The 19408-nt window shown below is 48.2% G+C and overlaps 1 protein-coding gene across 3 annotated transcripts in view; it reads right to left on the bottom strand.

The window, feature by feature from the left end:
- Positions 1 to 19408, bottom strand: part of CYTH3 (cytohesin 3) — a 68473-nt gene that overhangs the window by 9479 nt on the left and 39586 nt on the right. For all 3 annotated transcript variants that reach the window (XM_061402195.1, XM_061402194.1, XM_061402193.1), the window contains exons 2-5: positions 7524 to 7606; positions 5956 to 6020; positions 5490 to 5556; positions 2308 to 2426 (exon numbers count right to left, since the gene is read on the bottom strand). In XM_061402195.1, coding sequence (XP_061258179.1) covers positions 2308 to 2426; positions 5490 to 5556; positions 5956 to 6020; positions 7524 to 7606 — 334 coding nt within the window. The remainder of the gene's footprint in view (positions 1 to 2307; positions 2427 to 5489; positions 5557 to 5955; positions 6021 to 7523; positions 7607 to 19408) is intronic.

The raw sequence follows: 19408 nt of genomic DNA on the forward strand, positions 1-19408 counted from the left end.
TTGATGCTTTTCAACTGTGGAGTTGGAGAAGACTCTTGACTGCAAGGAGATCCAACCAGTCCATCCTAAAGGAGATCAGTCCTGGGTGTTCATTGGAGGGACTGATGTTGAAGCTGGAACTCCAATACTTTGGCCACCTTATGCGGAGAGCTGACTCATTGGAAAAGACCCTGATGCTGGGAAACATTGAAGGCAGGAGAAGAAGGGGACAACAGAGGATGAGATGGTTGCGTGGCATCACCGACTCGATGGACATGAGTTTGGGTGAACTCCGGGAGTTGGGGATGGACAGGGAGGCCTGGCGTGCTGCGGTTCATGGGGTCGCAAAGAGTCAGACACGACTGAGCGACTGAACTGAACTGAAAGCAAGTGTTCAAGAGATTTAATGTCATATGATTAAAAGACAAGTTCTTTTTCATGGTGCGTTTGTTTTCAAGCTTAGCTCAAAGGAGACGACCCAGTAGGATGTGGAGTTTACTTCACAATCAGTACGAGTCAGGGTAAGACCCCAAATACGAGCCCGACTGCCAAGGTTGAGAGTCCCCTGTGCTGAGCACTAAGGCACCCACCCAGGTGTGTGGTGCAGAGTCTCAACCTCAGGGCCACCACGAAGCAGGCGCTAGTCCCGTTCCCGCCTCCCAGGAGGGATTCTGAGGCTCAGAGCCAGGAAACGGCTCCTCCAGGGTCACGAGCCAAAAAGCAAGGTCCTGGGCTCAGAGAGGAAGATGGTTTGGAAGTGCTGCCTCCATTAATAACTAGCTTTTAAAAACTAAACCGAGTAGAGTTTAGTAGAATACCAGTAGAGTTACTGGCTCACACGGTAAGGTCACTATTTGGAAAAACTGCCAGTGAGTTTCCAAAATGGCAGCACCCTTGTTTTTTATAGCCACATATGAGGGTTCCAATTTCTCCACATCCTCACCAGCATTTACGATCTTCTTTAATGACAGCCATTCCTAGTGGATGTGAACGGCTACCTCGCTAGTTCTGATTTGCATTTCCCTGATGACTCATGATGTTGAGCACGTCACCATATGCTTACTGGCCACTGTGCCTATGGCCTTGTCGTAACGCCTGTTTATTCTGGCTGCACAGGCGCTTTGCTGCGGTGTGCAGGAACAAGCTTAGTTGCCCCACGTCACATGGGATCTTCGTTCCCCAAGGAGGGACTGAACTGCGTCCCCTGCACTGGACCACCAGGCAAGTCCCCTATCACACGCCTGCGTATGTATATCCTCTGGATGAATGTCTACTCAGACCCTTTGCCCATCGACGACTGTCTGTTTATGACCGAGTTGTAAGAATTCTTTTTATATACCGGATACAAGTCCTGATCAGATTTCTGACCTGCAAATATTTCTTCCTATTCTGTGGGTTGTCTTCTCCCTTTCTTGATGATGTCCTACGAAGCAACTTATGTTTTGGAATTTAATGATTTTGTTTTTCTCTTTTGCTGTCATATCTAAGAAACCCTGGCCTAATCCAAGGTCACAGATTTATTACTAGGTTTTCTTCTTAGTGTTTTATAGTTTCAGTGCTCATATCTAGGTCTTTGGTGAGAGATCCAGTGCCATCTTTCTGCGTGTGGATATCCAGTGGTCTCAGCACCATGTTCTCAAAGGACTATCTTCCCCACCGAACAGACTTGGCATCTCGTTTGATGGTCTATGTGAGGGTCTATTTCTGGATTCTCAACTCTGTTCCATGACCTATATGTCTGTTCTTACACCAGCACACCAGACTGTCTTCGTTAGTGGAGCTTTAGTCTGTTTTATAATTGGGAAGTGTAAGTTTTCCAACTTTGTTCTTCTTTTCCAAGACGGCTGTGGCTATTCTGGGTTCCTTGAATTTCTGTATGAATTATGGGATGAGCTTGTCAACTTCTACAAAGAAGTTCGCTTGGATTTTCTAGGGAGTATGTTAGATTTGTTTATCAAGGTGCAGGCAGTTGCCATCTTTGCAACATAAGTCTTCCTCATACCCCCAACTAACGGGGGCAAGACGACGACCAAGAGAGCCGAGGCTTCTGTGCAAAACGTCCCAAGAAGGTCACGACGGTTTCTGGGGCGAGCAGCGGCCTCCTGGGTTCTGCCCCCATCCCCAGGCTGAGCAGAGGGCCCCAGAGGAGCGTAGACGCCACCTGCCCCAGGACCGCCCCTGCCCCTGCTCACAAGGACACAGGGGAGGATGTGGTTCTGCAGGGCTCACTCGGTCCTGGGGAGCACAGGCAACCCCGGAGCCCACGTGACAGACCCCGATGCGAGGGTCGGCCTGGGCAGGCAGGTGGCCCTCTCCCCTTGAACTCACCTTTCACCCAGGTAGTCCCCGATGACTGTCTTATTCAGGCCTTCCCCTTTATACAGGAACTGGGCCACATCCTCCGGGGAGCTCTGCAGCAGGTCGTTCTCTATTAGAAACTGGATTCCCTGGAGAGGAGCGTGAAGGAAGCAGCGCTGAGGAAGGTCCAGAGACCACGTGTCACCGCCTCGCTGGTTCGGACACAGCCGAACTGACACGAGAGCACAGTGGGGTGCTCCCATCACCGAGCTCATCTCACCCATCAAAGAAAAGCGCTTCCAGGCCTCCTGGGAAGCAAGCGGGTTAAGGACAGACAGGCTGCGGAATAAGCCCTCCTAAGTGTCACCAGACATTATAAAGGCAGAAGGAGCTACAACACAGAACTTGCCCAGCTCAGGAAAAGGGTCTGTGCTGTGTGTGAGAGGAGCTCGTCGTATGTGGCTGGCCAACCCAACACCGGTCACAAGCACCCCCTTCCCCATGCTCCCTTGCAACTTGAAATGACTTTGTGAACAGATCGGGTCAAAAAAACAGGTTAAGTCTGTGAGGAGGACCCTGGAGAGCTGCTCGTTTTCTGATAAAAGGGGACTCCTGAGCAGCACGGCTCCTTCCTCCTCCTTCCTGCCGTGAATGCAGATGTGATGGCAGGAGCCCTGGCAGCCGCTGGCAACACAGGGAAACGCCAGGAAGAACACAGAACCCTGGGTCCTGGGAGCCACTCGACACCGTGAGGCCACCTCTGCTGTGAGAAGACAGCCTGAGGTGTAAGCTGTCTTCCTGGATGTACCGCCACCTGTGGCTGAACACATTGATCGGTCACCGTGCCACTGAGCTCGGGCAGTCAAATCCACAGCCAAGGAGGGACCTACGGGAACTGGCCAACAGTCTCTACGAGTGCCTGCTGGACCCAAACTAGCAGCGCTCGGGCTCGCAGGAAGCCCTAATGAGAGCAAAAGTCTACCTCCGACACAGCTTCTGAGCTGGTTTCAACACACACATTAGGAAGCTTTTAAAGGAGGAGGGAATCCTGCTGTTTGCCCAGAGATTGTTTCTACAAATGCAGAGATGGCCTTCTAGCTAAAAGCCTAAAGGCCCAAGGCCAGGGCTCCCTTGCACGATCCATCTGAAAAGTCTATTAATTTTTTAAACACATGAACAGCCCCAACAGCCTCATGTGGAATTTTTAAAAACTGGCAACAACCCAGCAGTCAGTAAGAGAACCATCAAGTACATTCTAGCGCATTCACACGATGAAAAGCCATAGGACCAGATGGAACAAACACAGGCACGGATAAAATCTACAGACGTGACACGGAGTAAGAAGACTCGGTGTACTGTAATTCCACCTATGTAAGCTTTTAAAAAGGCAACACTCAGGGGCCCTGCATCTTGGTCTGGGTTGCAGTTACACGCGTATTTGCATCTGTTAAAATTCTTCAAGCTGTACGTTTAAAATCTGTGCACCATGTTATTCTTCAAAAGAAAAAAAAAGTTTACTGAAGAAACCAAGTCTGACAATCCTAAATTAACTGCCCTATATTTCTTGTGGGAGCTTAAGTGGGTACAGCCACCTGGGTACCATTTTCAGAGTGTGAACACACGCTGGGACAGAGCGTTCTGATGAGAGGTGAGCACAGTCCTCACCCAGATTCCTGGAAAACAAGGCCGGGGACAAGGGCGGTGCCCGGGTGAGGGACGGAGTGAGGCAGGGTAGGCAGGCTGGGCAGAGGCTGCCTGACCTCAAATCCATGCCAAGGGGTCAGGGGCAGGGCCGCCCCCCGCGGCCTCGCTGGAGTCATCGTCAGGACTTGACGGGCTGTGGGCGAGACAGTAGACTCTGTGCCCCCAACACTGCAGGGAGCGGGCCTCTGAGGAGCCCGAGGTCCAGAACACAGAGGCAGAATCTCCCTGGGGATGCAGGCCTCTGTGACCACTGTGGCTGTGATACTGGCAAGGGTGGTGCCCAGTGGCCCACCCGGGCCAGCCCCCTGCAGTGGCTGCCTCCCCTGCTGAGGGTGCTCGTGGCCGTGGGCCCATGGTGGGGCCGTGGCTGCCAGACTTTACTGGGAGCTCTGGTTTCTTTGCTCTCTCTTTTTCAGCTGTGCTGCCGCGCATGATGTTAGTTCCCCTAGCAGGGATTGAACTCTCGCCCGCCACAGTGGACGTGTGGAGTCTTAACCACTGGACCACCTGGAAAAAGGCCTTTTTAATCTGGCATCTCACCCATGGGTTCGCTTCTGGCTTAGACATGTACTATCCCAATGACTCTGTTTCTGAAGACCACAGAAGGTCTTAGCGGTGAACGTGAATCACTTTTCCAGAGACTGTGGAAAACATTATTTCATCCTCGATTCAGCAAGGCTGAGGACAAGCTGGCTGTGATTTTCATTTCTTCTTAGAGAGGCTGGTCTCTCCTTCCTGGAAATTTCCTGAGCTTCTCTTTATCCATAAGTTTCCTGATATTTCACTCGATACAGTGACGCGTGCAGGCCTTTTAAAACCGTATATCCCGCTTGGCATTTGGTGAGCCCTTTGAGTCTGAGGAGCTGATCTTACTCCAGTTCTGAAATGTTCCAGTAGTTCCCTGGAACCAGGAGGGTGTGGTAGGGACTAAGTGCTTCCTCTGCACAGCTCCTGACAGAGTCACTTCTCAGCAAACCTTACTCCTCGTCATTGCAGGTGTGATGCAGGGTTCATCGGATTCCTAGGCCCTGACAGCGAGCATCTCAGGCTGAGCGCCGACACCGCCCTGTCTGTTCTGAGAGAAAACCGGACTCTCTCCGTGAACTGGACAGCCTCCCCGTGCAGCACCTAGAACTTAAAGCCTGGTCTTGAAAACTTCCCCGTTAGATCATCGCCCTCTAGTGCTTGGTACATCTACTCTGTAAACCCAACTTCCAAAGGGAAAAAAAACAAAAACCTCGTTACAAATCCCAAATATCAGATCATCATCAAGTTCACAAAACTACTGCCCTGACGACCTGGAGTTGACTCACACCTTGTAAGCAGAGCATCAGGAAGCAACAGGAAAACTCTCACAGGGGCCTGAACACCCAGCTAAATGAGACTCTCCTGTGCCTACAGACGTGCTGTATCTGAAGAAAACTCCCTTTGGAGACCCTTGAACAGGGACTCATGGTGTGGATATCTGTAAATAACACGTGCAGCCGTGCTCGTGGCTGGCCACTCACCTTTCTGGGATCCATGTTGAACTTCTTCCTCCCCATGGCGACCTGCTTGTTCCTCTGAGTCGTTTTGCTGTGCGTGTGGAACAATGAAGAAGCTGTTACTGGAAGTCTGCACAGAGCACAGGGAGTTTGTGTCCCCTCCTGACAGGACAGCTCGGGAGGAAACAGGCACAGCCCCCCAGCGCCCCTGTCTGAGGGTCCCCCAGTCTCCCAGGTGGGCTCAGATCAGGGCGGCCACAAGGCTCTTTCCCTTCATAGTGATGAACCACTGAGCGGAAGCAGAGCTCCCGGTTAGAGAGAGGGCACGTCGGGGCAGGGTGCTTCTGAGGGGTGTGTGCCCGCGTCCTCAGTGGCAAGGCCGGACAGTGAGGGGTGGCAGAGAAGGGCCAGTCCTGCACAGGCACCCCCGGCCCGGCCCTCTCTGCTGCCGTCACCACGGCGGCCTGAAGGGGCAGCCATGGCCGCTCACCTCTCCTCCACCGACGTGAGGTTGTCGATCTCCGTCATCACTTCCGCAATTTCATACTTCAGCCTCTGTAGAGACAGAGAGCGCATGCTGTGGGGCTGACACAGGGGCCTCTGCCTCCCGGAGACATTTCAGGCCCCTAGGTTCAAGCCGCCCTCGGGTGCGTCGGGACAACACAAGTGTGGAGATACCAGGACCTCTTCTTGACATAGAGAGCTCCCAGTCAGAGCCACCCTGACTCGGGAGCAAACAAAATGACCGCCTGTCCACCTCCCAGCAGAACGAGAGCAGAGGGGCCCAGTAGGCAGAGCCTAGAGTGCGTGTGTATAAAATCAGGGGTGAAAAGATACAGACAGCAAAAGGGAGCAACATGCCCCACCACGCCACCACACGCCCACCTGCCAGCGCTGGCACCCAGGTCCTCAGGATGGCCTGGGCCAGACACACACAGGTCAGTACCAGGCCCCAGCCACCGTCTCTGGATGACTTCTGTCACCCGGGGTTCGATGCGGCACCATGGACAGAGCCCAGGAGGCGTTGAGGCTCTCGCCTGTGGCCTCAGGCAAGCCCAGGCCTCATGGAGGGACAGGTCCTCCCCAGTGAGCCGGCTCTGAGCTCCTGGGCCTTGGCGGCCTCAGCTCAGAAGTGTGGTCGTGAGAACCACACGAGGCTCCGGGGGCACTGCGATCACTAATGTACACTGGAATGTTAGCCTTAAAATATACTTTCAACCAAAGCACACATTCTGGGTTACCTGATTTTTCCAAGAATGACAGGTAACCATAGAAGAAAAAGTTTCACAAACTCTCTCTCAACTACAAGGAAATTTTTATCAAGATCCTATGATTCTTACGTGCCAAGAAACTCCAGACTCAAACTGTGAGCACCTAGAAAGGAACTGCTGTCTGGACATGGCTCAGTCCCACGGCCAGTGGCCGGGGAGCCAGAGCGGACTTGGGCTCGCCAGTGGTTAGGAAGCTGCTCAGAGAACAGCCGCACGTCCGATCGATTTCTACAAATATTACGAACACACCAACTCGGAGACTGTGGCTGGCTCCCCTGCACCTCCCGTGGGAGCCCTCTACCCGCCCTCTGATCACACAAGGGCAGAAGGTGCAACGCCCGTCTGTCTGCGTTTATCCGTCATTCTACACCCACCAGCTGGTAGGTGCTGGGCGCATGGCCAGAACTCAATATAGGTTTAGCCCTTTATTCAAAAGATCCCTGCGTGCCAATAACATGCTAGGCAGTGTCCTAAGTGCTGGGGACACTGGTCAACGAGACAGGGGCTCGTCCTACAATTCCCAAGGGCAGCACGTGTGACGCCCTCTGTGACGCTGGAGTCAGGAGTCACTCGCTCTAGACTCCAGTCGGGCCTTCTCCTCCACCCCAGAGTCTGTCTGCCTGGCGAGCACCAGTTCTGTTCCAGTAGCCTGGGTAACTCCCACTCCCTGCCTCCCTGTGTGGTTCGAATATGCACACACTAAATATCCATTTTTTCACATTTTCAGGAAGCTACTTGATTTACAATTTTACCTAAGAGCAAAAATGAAAAGACATTTTTTTTTTACCTCAATGTCATCAATAAGTTCCTTTTTTCTTCGACGGATGTCTAAAAGTTCTTCTCTTTCTTCTAGTGAAAGGTCTTCAGGCACTGAAATTTAAAAAAATAAATCAAATTAAACAACTCTGGAGAACAATCTGTAGACAGCCACTGAGATTGAAGATGGGCATATGTGCAAGCCAGCATTCTGTGCCCAGTTATTTATCCAAAGGAGCCAAGGAACCCCCGCTTGCAGACCCCATGGAGGACACTCGCAGAAGCGCTGTTTTGAGAGAAAAACAATCGGAGTCGCCACTAATAAGAAAATAAACTGTGGTATAGTTATGGAACAGAATCCCACACGATTACCAATGGCTGAACCCAGTCCTTCACACAGATGAAACTCACGATGGACGAAAAGAAGATAAAAGCAGCAGACAGACACTGGATGTGGCACCCTCCAGGGGGGTGACATGTATGTACAGCAGAGCATCAGTAAATGCACCACACTCCCGAAACCGCTTCCTTCTGAGTAGGCTGGTGTGGGAGAAAGTACATTCCAGAAGGATACTGTGTGTGTGTGTGTGTGTCAGGAGCTCAGTCATGTCCAACTGCGATCTCACAGACTGTAACCTGCTAAGCTTCTCTGTCCGTGGGATTCTCCAGCAAGAACACTGCACTGCACTGCCATTCCCTTCTCCAGAGGATCTTCCAACCCAGGGACTGAACCCGGGTCCCCTGCACTGCAGGCAGGTTCTTTACCATTGGAGCTACAGGGAAGGAGGATATCAGGAAGCATCAACACAGCGGGTGAAGGCTGGCTGTCGTGCGGATACTTGCTTAATTTTAATTGACAGAGTTCTTCATAATATCCTGGTATTAATGATTAACCCCTGCAGCATTTTCCATTCTTACGTCTATATTCTCTTTATTTTATGCTATAATTGACTTATTTCATAAACCTTATCAGAAAAACAGCCTCTGATTTTAATAATCCTCTACTGTGTGTTTAACTTCTATTTTATTAATTTGTATAAAGAAACAAAAGATTAAGAATCTGAGCAAATAGCAAGAGAACACACAGAGCTTCTACAAACAAGTTAAGATAATGGGATCATGGCACAGGGACAGACAACTGGACCAGTGAACTGGAAGACAGTGGCCAGAAAGATACACACGGGCTTACAGAAACTGATTCAGCAGAGCCAACACTGCAGTTCAGAGGCAGGGCGGACTCCTATGCACGACACGCGCCGTGTCAGTTATCTCCATGTGAAAAAATGAGACTGAATCCTGATGATCGTCATATTTTTAATCAGTTCCAAGTAGAAATAAAGGCTTAAGTTCACATAATTTCTTATAAAGAAAGAATGTATTTATAAATTCAGAGTAGGAAATTGTATCACACACCCCACACCCTCCCCCCACACCAAATAACTTTGAGAGCAGCCATTCTTATCCTAATTTTATAATTAGGGAAACAGGCCAAGAGACATCTAATGATCTCCCCTGATACAGAAAGAATGTTTGAAGAAGTAATGGCTTAAATGTTCTGTATTTGATAAAAGACGTGAACATACATGTCCCAGGTGCTCAAGCTCCAAGCAGGATAAACCCAAAGACCCACAAGGTCCCAGAGTGTGTTACACGTGGGCCCAGCAGCTCAAGAGTGTCACCATGGACACGGTCTTTCCATCCTGGTGTCCAAAGTGTCAGCTTCATCCTAAAGCTGCTGCTAGTGGCTTCCAGCAGCTTCTTATTTATGCATGGGGAATGGGGTGGGGAAGTATCCAGATCAAAAGGAAAAATAAGAACCAGCAGAGAATGATGCTTCCAAAACCAAGACAGCAAAGATGTGCCAATCCTTGAACTTTCCAAGGAATTACTCCTACCAGCAAGCATCTTAATGTAATTAAGAAGGAAATCTGAAAGCAACAAACCAACTGGTTGACACCATCCTGTTACAAAAGAATACACACACCTACAGAGCACAGACTGGGCTCCCAAAAGGGACCTCATAATGAAAAAAAAAACCTGTTGTTCTGCTGAGTTCACCTGTGCAGATATATGAGAACAAGAGTCTGAAAGGGTGGGGCTGTAGTTCAATCATCAACAGACTTTCTGGTTTTAAAAAACCCACCTCCAGCTTCTCCCCTCCAACCCTGATGATAAATAGGGTTGGCTGATAACAGAGTGAAGGTACATCCTAAGAGAGTCTAAACACAGGGGTGATTCAACTCAAGGTCCTGAAGCTTCTAACCATGATCACCAATGGACTTCCTTGACCTTCTCTCAGTAATGCCCATCTTGTCCTATACGATTAAGGCCCTGAAGAGTTAAAGCAAGAACCATTTACTTCACAGTCACTCTGGCCAGAATTTGCACCTCTAAAAGAAAGACTCTGTAAGGTGGGACAGTGGCACTGACTATGTTAAAAAGTGTCCTTATTCACACTGCAGAACTGATGAGCTGTGATGTTATTACATCCATACTTAGAAATAACTCAGCCAAAAATTAATTAAGCAAAATGGTAACAACTGTTAAACCTATTGGATTGATAAATGGGTATGCATTACCTATTTTATACACTAAGGGTTTAGAATTTTTCATAAGTTAAAAAAAAACAAGGTTTCAAGTACAAATGGCACCTTTTCAGGGTGTTTGGCTAAAGTATTAATGAGAAATAATGGGATGCTCCCTGGCACACTTGAAAGAATTAGTAAATAGAAAGAATAGAAGCAGATAATGAAATACTCAGGGCCAATCTCTTCAAGCTCTCACTGAAATATCTCGCTATCCGATTATTTCTGCTGCTGCTGCTAAGTCGCTTCAGTTGTGTCCGACTCTGTGCGACCCCAGAGACGGCAGCCGAAACATGCGGTGAATACCAACGTTCTGCTGGTAGTCAGAGAGAGCCTATCGGTATCTCTCGGTGTGCAAAGGAACTTTGCGGTCACAGACTCTGGTCACGCACAGGTTACCACTTGCAAGTGCCATGGGGAAAAAATGGGGAGATAAGCCATGTTCAAAGAAAGTGTTATTAATTATCACCACCTCTCCCACAACTCAGCAGCCTTCTCCCAGTGAAGGCAAAAACTGGGTTTGGCTTGCTTATCATCCACATTTTGTCACTTTGGATTTGTTAGGTAAGATGAAAGTCTACAGCTGATTTTTCTCCTAAGAGCTAGTTTTTTTTTTTTCTTCACTGAAAAAGTTATACATGGATATGGTTACACAGAGGCACAAGCTCTCTGAACATATACAAAAGGGCATGCAATGAGACATTTCCTTCCAATCTCAATAAAAGCTTTTTTTAAAAAAAGCAAGTTAAGTGAAACCTGCTGGTAAGAATTCTTTGCAATTCACTGCAGCTGAACGCTCCAATCATGATCACAGTCTTCCTGATTTTCCAGCAATAAGGGTCTTGCTCAAGTCTCAACACAAAGACGGGGGAGGCGGAGACACAGGGTTATTCTTCACGTCCCTTCAGGCCAGTTCCGTTAGCCACGACCAGCAGGTGTGGTTTCTACAAATACAAACGTTTTCACGGGGGAAAAGCAGTGTGGGAAGGTGGTGAGAAATGCCCTGTTTTAGTACAGAGGTGCTGCCAGTGAGGTTTCAGATTAAGAATCAGGAGCAATTTGTGTAATTCAGGCCAGGCACCCGCCTTTCTTGACAAGTCATTCAGTTCAGTTCAGTTCAGTTGCTCAGTCATGTCCGACTCTTTGCTACCCCGTGAATCGCAGCACGCCAGGCCTCCCTGTCCATTGCCAACTCCCAGAGTTCACTCAGACTCACGTCCATCGAGTCAGTAATGCCATCCAGCCATCTCATCCTCTGTCGTCCCCTTCTCCTCCTGCCCCCAATCCCTCCCAGCATCAGGGTCTTTTCCAATGAGTCAACTCTTTGTATGAGGTGGCCAAAGTACTGGAGCTTCAGCTTTAGCATCATTCCTTCCAAAGAAATCCCAGGGCTGATCTCCTTCAGAATGGACTGGTTGGATCTCCTTGCAGTCCAAGGGACTCTCAAGAGTCTTCTCCAACACCACAGTTCAAAGGCATCCATTCTTCGGCGCTCAGCTTTCTTCATAGTCCAACTCTCACATCCATACATGACCACAGGAAAAACCATAGCCTTGACTAGACGGACCTTTGTTGGCAAAGTAATGTCTCTGCTTTTAAATATGCTATCTAGGTTGGTCGTAACTTTTCTTCCAAGGAGTAAGACAAGTCACTGCTGCTGCTGCTGCTAAGTCACTTTCAGTCGTGTCCGACTCTGTGTGACCCCATAGACGGCAGCCCACCAGGCTCCCCTGTCCCTGGGATTCTCCAGGCAAGAACACTGGAGTGGGTTGCCATTTCCTTCTCCACAGACAAGTCACTACCTTCCCACAAATGGAGGCTCGCGGGTGGGAGGCCGGTGTTTGGGGTTCGGGATGTGTGATTTAATTAAAGGACTGAAGTGAGAACTTCTGCTTTCAGCCCAGAGGGAGTAACAGGGATAGCCTTACCCTCCTGTCGGAAACAACAGCAACAATGGACACAGCTGTGCACCCTGCCAGGTAGCTTTCAACACCAAGGCGAAACAGCCGTCTTCAGGCAGTAAAACCTTAAGGAATTTATCACGAGGTGACCTGAGGATGTGGTGGTGGTGTAGTTGCTCAGTCGTGTCCAGCTCTTCGAGACTCCATGGACTGTAGCCCGCCAGGCTCCTCTCCCCAGGGGGTTTCCCAGGCAAGCATACTGGAGTGGGTTGCCACTTCCTCCTCCAGAGCATCCTCCTGACAGGGCCTGGACCTGCATCTCCTGCACTGCAGGTGGATTCTTTACTGCTGAGCCACTAAGGAATGTCTAAAAGTCCTTTCGATGGGACGGGGGTGGGTGGGGCTGGACAGATACCAGAAGAAAATCTGCATCTACATGGAAGAATGGAAATACTGTAAATGCCAACTATGAGAGTAGACCTTTTCCCCACATGATATGAATCTCTTAAAAACATTTACAGCTACTGTTTAAGGCAAAAATAACAAAAAAAGTGTGTCGGGTTGAGAACACATGAGCACAAAGGCTGGAAGGGGAGAAATGCAACTGCACTGTGAGGAGCTCCTACCCTGGATGTGAAGTGGCGTGATATTATTTGATAGTAGAGTCTGATAAACTAAAAGTATCTAATATCCAAGAAGAACTACCGATTAAAAACTAAAATCACAAACATAAAGCATGCAAAAATAGCTTATTAATAAGAGTGGCTCAGTCAGTAAAGAATCTGCCTGCAATGCAGGAGACGACACAGGTTCAATCCCTGGGTAGGCAAGATCCCCTGGAGAAGGGAATGGCAACCACTCCAGTATTTCTTGCCTGGGAAATCCCATGGACAGAGGAGCCTGGCATGCTACAGTCCATGGGGTCACAAACATCAGACACGACTTAGTGATTAAATCACCACTTTATGACGTTTTCACTCCAGTATTCTTGCCTAGAGAATTCCATGGACAGAGGAGCCTGGTGGGCTACAGTCCATGGGATCACAACGAGTCGGATATGACTTTGCCTGTGTGTACTGAACTATAACTTCCTCCAATTTTAAAGAAAAACTAGAGAAACATGACAACAAGTGAACAAAACTGGGCACAGCAGTCATTGTTTTCACACAGAACAGTTTTTAAAACAAGTTTAACCATGGAGTACTTTTTGAAAATAATATATTGATAAAATATTTTAAATGTATTAATACAGCCTTAAAATATAGCAGAGAAATGGTTTCACATATTGCCAGTAGAAATGACCAAATTTTTATTAACCTAGTATGCAGGAAATGGAGAAGGCAATGGCACCCCACTCCAGTACTCTTGCATGGAAAATCCCATGGACAGAGGAGCCTGGTGGGCTGCAGTCCATGGGGTTGCTAGGAGTCGGACACGACTGAGCGACTTCACTTTCACACTTTATGATGTTTAATAAGACCTCAGATCCCATCAAATATAACATCCATTTCAGTGATGTCAAGATTTGGAAAATTTTTGCAAATCAGAATCATTGGAAAAGGGAGATTATCATATATGCTGATCAAAGTATAAGCAGATGGTATCTCCAAGTATGTTCTAATTTTCAAATTATATTAATAACCTATTTAGCTAACAGATTCCAATCCACCAAGAAGCTGCAATTTGGTTTATTGCTATAGTTATCTAATGACTGCCTTACAAATCTTACACACACACACACAACACTCTATGAGGTTAATCAGTAGCTCTCCTAGAAGATGATAATGCTCCACAGATGTGGGCTACAGCCAGAAACCCTCACTGTTTTAGCCACTCAACATCAAACTGATAATTTAATAAATTTAACAAATTTGATAATAGGTGATAAAAGAGTTAAACAAGCACGTGCAGATGCCTCGCAACTGTGTACTTTTGGTACCTAGCCCTAATGGAAACTGATGTCACCTAAACCTTAATGTTACCTTGACTACTAATCAATGCTAACTTTTCTGTTATGATACGGTATTTTTCAGAGTTTTGGTCAATGCTGCAGGCACTAAGAATGCTGGGAAAGCAAGGGTTTGGCCTCTGGTTCCGTTAATTCATTCGATGAATGAATTCGATGAATTCCCGAGACTCTGTAGGGGAGTGTGGTTTAACCCAAGCAAATGACACCTCCCTGGAACACTATAAAGCGAGATAGGCAGTTAAAGCAGGAGGGGCCCACTGCTCTGATGGTGTGGCTGCACTGAGAGACACTGTGGCCGTCGGCAGCTGGACCTCCGGGTCTGGTCACCCTAAGGACTGGTTGCCCCTCGTGTGGTGACGGAGGAGTCCACGTGGCTAGCGGGGCCAGCAGTATGTCAGCCACATCAGGGTCCCGGTCAGAGGAAGCCACCGTTTTGCTCATCCATTCATCTACTGATGGATGTTTGGGCTGTTTCTACATTTTGGCTGTTGTCAACAATGCTGCTATGAATGTGAGAGTAAAATTTTTGAAATTTAAATCCACAAACATGGATTTGCTCCATAATCCAATGTCATACATCACCGCTCTGAGGACATCATGGTTAGAGATGCCATGAAATCTGTAACCAGAGAAGCAGCACCAGCAAAACTAACTATTAAACTAAGAGAGTTCTTTATTCTATACATGTTTTAAATGTATTTATTATTACTTTTGGCTGCGCTGGGTCTTCGTTGCTGCGTGAGGATTTCTCCAGTTGCGGTGAGCGGGCTTCTCACTGCAGTGGCCTCTCTCGTTGGGGCTTGGAGGCTCTAGAGCGCGGGCTCAGCAGTTATGGCGCACCAGCTTACTTGGCCTGTGGCAGGTGGGATCTTCCCAGACCAGAGAGGAAACCTGTGTCTCCTGCATTGGCAGGCGGATTCTTAACCACTGGACCAGGAGCGAAGTCCCTAAGAAGATTCTTAACTGACTTGATTGTGGACTCTTTTTTTTTTTTTTTAACAAAACAGGACACCTCTATGCTGTGTAGCCTGTTGAGTATAATTAGGGACAAACACGCCTGGTTTCTTTTTTCTTTTAAAATTAATTTCCATTGGAGTATAGTCACTTTACAATGCTGTACTAGTTTCTGCTATACAGCAAAGTGAATCGGCTATGTGTATACATATATCCCCTCTTTTTTAGATCCCTTCCCATTTAGGCCACCACAGAGTTCCCTGTGCTGTGCAGCAGGTTCTCATTAGTTTATGGCACCCCACTCCAGTACTCTTGCCTGGAAAATCCCATGGACAGAGGAGCCTGGTAGGCTACAGTCCATGGAGTCACTAAGAGTGGGACACGACTGAGCGACTTCACTTTCACTTTTCTCTTTTCATGCACTGGAGAAGGAAATGGCAACCCACTTCAGTATTCTTGCCTGGAGAATCCCAGGGACGACGGAGCCTGGTGGGCTGCACAGAGTCGGACACGACTGAAGCGACTTAGCATAGTGTATATACGTCAATGCCAATCTCGAAATTCATGCCATCTCCACATTTCCCCGCCTTGGTTAAGTTTGTTTTCTACATCTGTGACTCTATTTCTTCTTTGCCAATAAGTTCATCTCTACCACTTAGATACAAGAGGCTTATTTAAAACATAAGAATACATGACAATTGAAGGCAGAAGGGTAGGGAGTGATACACCAAAGGAAAGTTGGCCCTGCGACAGGAACGCAGGCAAAAGAGACCAAAGATAAAGTCACTAGATACTGACATTGTTCCATTAACCCCCAAATTAACAAGTCTGAAACCTACTCATCTAACACGCCAGGTTCAAAACATATACAGCAAAAACTGACAGGTGTACTTGTAAAAATGGACTCTTCCTAAAGGTGGAAGAAAGAGCTATAGATGTGACTAATTAACCAGCTGAATTAACAGGCATCCTCCGCTCCGTCAGTTTTAAGAGGCACGTCTGCGCATCTCTGAAATCCAATGTGACACATACAGGTCACTGCCTTCACGTCTGGGAGTGAGCCTCCCACCACCCGGGGCACTGCTGATGTGCCAGTCCTTGATGGTTCTTCGAAGAACACGACGTAAGAGCCATCTGATGAAGAGATAGGAGGCTGGAGACTGCTCATGGGTACCCTCTGGAAAGATCCCCCAAGTCTAAACATGATAACCTGCGGAACTGGAGAACTCCCCGAGACAGCATGAGGAGGAGCCCTTTAAGAAGGGTCGGGTCAGCCTCCCCTTGAGCAGCAGAGGACGACACGGCTGTGTGTGCCCGCAAACACCTCCTCTGCGTGGAGTGCGGCTCTGATCGTGAGTACGTTTTAGAACCACCTCAACCAACTTATTTTGGTTCTATTTCACTTTATGTATACATGATAGTAAAGGTTATTAGTAAATAACCTAATCTACTACTAATAAAATAATTATTAGTAAATAATTAGTAAAGGCTATTTAAAAAAAAAACGCTTCAAGAAGTTCCAAGAACTCTTTCAATTAGTGTAAATTTAAAAAATCCTAAGGGAGAAGAAATCATTAAGTCTAGTTTGACAGCTTTTTCCTTAATGGAACATAAAATGATGATGCATCTTACAACGACTGGAGACAGAGGTTCAATCACACCCCTGCAGCTGGGCGGCATGCAGTCTCGCCGGGGGATGTTTATGCAAAAGTGACTGTGCGCTGTCCATCAGCAAAAGTTGCACGAACTCTCACGGGACCAGAGTGGTGGAAACAATGAGTTGGCTCTGCTCCACTGAAAGGTCAAAATGACACCCGGGACTCGCTCACGTTTAGACTTCTGAAGATGAAGCGGGCTCTCTGCGTGGGACGCACAACCCAGGAGTCCACAGAGCAAAGAGAAGCAGGGGTCCTCCTGCATTAAAGAAGGCTTCCCGGCCTGCCATTGAGGATGTGGAAGCAGAGGGTCTCATCTACAGCCTCCTCGAGCTCCTTCTCCAGGGGCTGCTAGGAATCGAGGTGGGGCTGCAGCAGAGAGCTTCCAGATCCAGGCTTGTGGGCCCACCCCCGGCGGACCTCAATGGTTCCAGGGGCCGCCTACCAGGGTCCTCATTAGTGACTCAACTCTGGAGACCTGGCCAGAGCCCAGTCCTCCAGCCATTCCAGGGCTGTGAGCAGCACCTGATTTCCAATGACATTTTCTCTTCTCGCTCCAGACACTCGGCCGGCTTCACCTGTCTCAGGTGGAACTCACTGCAACAACGCTGCCTGGAGACCATGCTCCGGAGCACAGAGCAATTCTGTTAGAAATCAGTAACAAAGTGACTAGAAAAAGCCATTAAACAGACGGGAAGTTAAGGAACATAATTGTAAATAATTCCTTGGTCAAAGAAGATACCATAAGATAGCATTTTCTCAAAATGAGAAAATTCTGAGAAGAGAATGATGATAAAAAAAACTATGTATCAATACTTATATGCTCCAGCTAAACCAGTCCTTAGAAACTCACAACCTAAAATGCTTCTTTAAGAATTAAGCTGAAGATGAAAAGATAAGCATTCACCTTAAAGTAACAGTTTAAAACCCAAAGGAGAAAATAAAACAGAAAAGAAGTTCATTTTAAAAAGGCAGTGAAGTGCAGCCACTCTGGCAAACAGCCCAGCAGCTCCTCAGAAGGTTCCACACTGAGCCTGCGTGGGATCCAGCAAGTCCCCTCACAGGTATTCACCCAAGAGAGCTGAACACGTGTCCACACAGACACCAGCGCACGGCCGTTCACAGCACCAGCACTCACAAGAGGGCAGAAGCGGAGACAGCCTAGGTCCACCCAGTGATGAGTGGGTACACAGTGTGACACACCCACAGAACGGAATATTGTGCAGCCACAAAAGGAGCGAAGTCCTGATACTTAGACATGGTATGCTCAAGGGGAAAGACGCCAGCCACAGAATACCACATACTGTATAGCTCCGTTGACAGGAAATGTCCAGAACCGGCTAAGAACAGACAAAACGAATTGGTGGTAACAGAAACCAGAGGAGGGGTTCGTCTGGGGTGGGGGGAGGTGCGGAATGAGAAGTCAGACAGGAGAGCCTGCTGCGGGCAACGCGCGCTCCGTGTCTGGGCCTGGGTGGCAGGGGCACAGTGTGTGTGCTTACACGTGGAGAACAGCCTGACTCTGCTGCACTGAACGCTGGGCATCGTGCTCACTGCCCTGCAGGTCTGCTTCTTGGAGAAGTGGCCCCGTATAACCCTCAGTAGAGAGAAGGAAGAATTTCCTTGAAAAGACCCTGGAAGAGCATTCGCACCTGCCGTGCCGACAGAAACAGATGCGCGCCCACCCGGGACGACGGCAGGGCAGGCTGGTCTGAGGTACAAACCCGAGTCGGTGGCCTGGCTGCGATGTCTCCAAGGTTAGCCTATTTCAGAAAATCGAAAACCCATCATTTTTTAAATTCTTTTTCTAAACTTTTAAAATTGGAATATAACTGCTTTACAGTGCTGCATTAGTTTCTGCTGTACAACAACCTGAGTCAGCTATTTTATATGTATAAATATGTATATATTTTATTATATATATGTGTGTGTGTATATATATATACACGCATACATCCCCTCCTCTGGAGCCTCCCTCCCGCCCTTCCATCCCACCCCTCCAAGGTCATCACAGTCCACTGATTATTATTTTGCGTCTTGTGAAGAAAGAAAAAGCCCTAAGACTACCAAGTTTAATTTTAAGATGCCCAACTGTAAGACGCATTCCAGTTTTAGAGAGGTTGAAATGTGCATCCTAGAATCAATGGCAGAAGAGCTATGAAGAACGCTTACTTTATAAAGGAATAGGATTTCTCAATTCTAAGTTGCTTTCAGAGCAGATAAAAACCACTGCTAACAGCTCTAGAAGGAGAAACCTTTGAAAACGACGGCTGTGAATCCAAAGGCCCCCTCCCCTCAGGCGTGCGCATTGATCCTGGGGTGGGCCCATTAAGAATCACTGCTCAACAGAGACGACAGGTCAAGTCAGCAAGAAGCTAGGAACGAGAGCAGGCTCTGCGAGCTTTTTGAATACATGGGGCTGCGCTTCATCAAACAAGCCTCGACACTCATGTATCAACGTCCTCTGGATGACCACTTGCCAGCCCACAATGGGCGCTTTTCCTGCTGGGTGAAGGGCCAACCACCACCATGGGACGGGAGGGCTTCCACAGTGGCGTGTGTACCACTGAAGGCAGTGGCGAAGGGCAGTGACCCCCCGGCTCCATCCAGCGAAAGTACACATACAGCCAAGGACTCAGCCAGCTCTCTGGAAGCCTTATCAGTTGGGTCTCATCTGAATCAGCAATCCCAGCTCATTATCTACAGCTGTTCTCCCTCAACACGGTCCACAGGCCTTCTCATCAGCAACCTGTGAAGGCAGTTGGCTAAAATACGGTTACAAGGCCCTAGCTCATGCTTATCAAATCAGAACCTCTGGGTAGGAGGCGAGGGACTCTGAATTTTAACGAGCT

This window comes from Bos javanicus, chromosome 25 (assembly GCF_032452875.1).
Source record: "Bos javanicus breed banteng chromosome 25, ARS-OSU_banteng_1.0, whole genome shotgun sequence".
NCBI classification, from domain to species: Eukaryota; Metazoa; Chordata; class Mammalia; order Artiodactyla; family Bovidae; genus Bos; species Bos javanicus.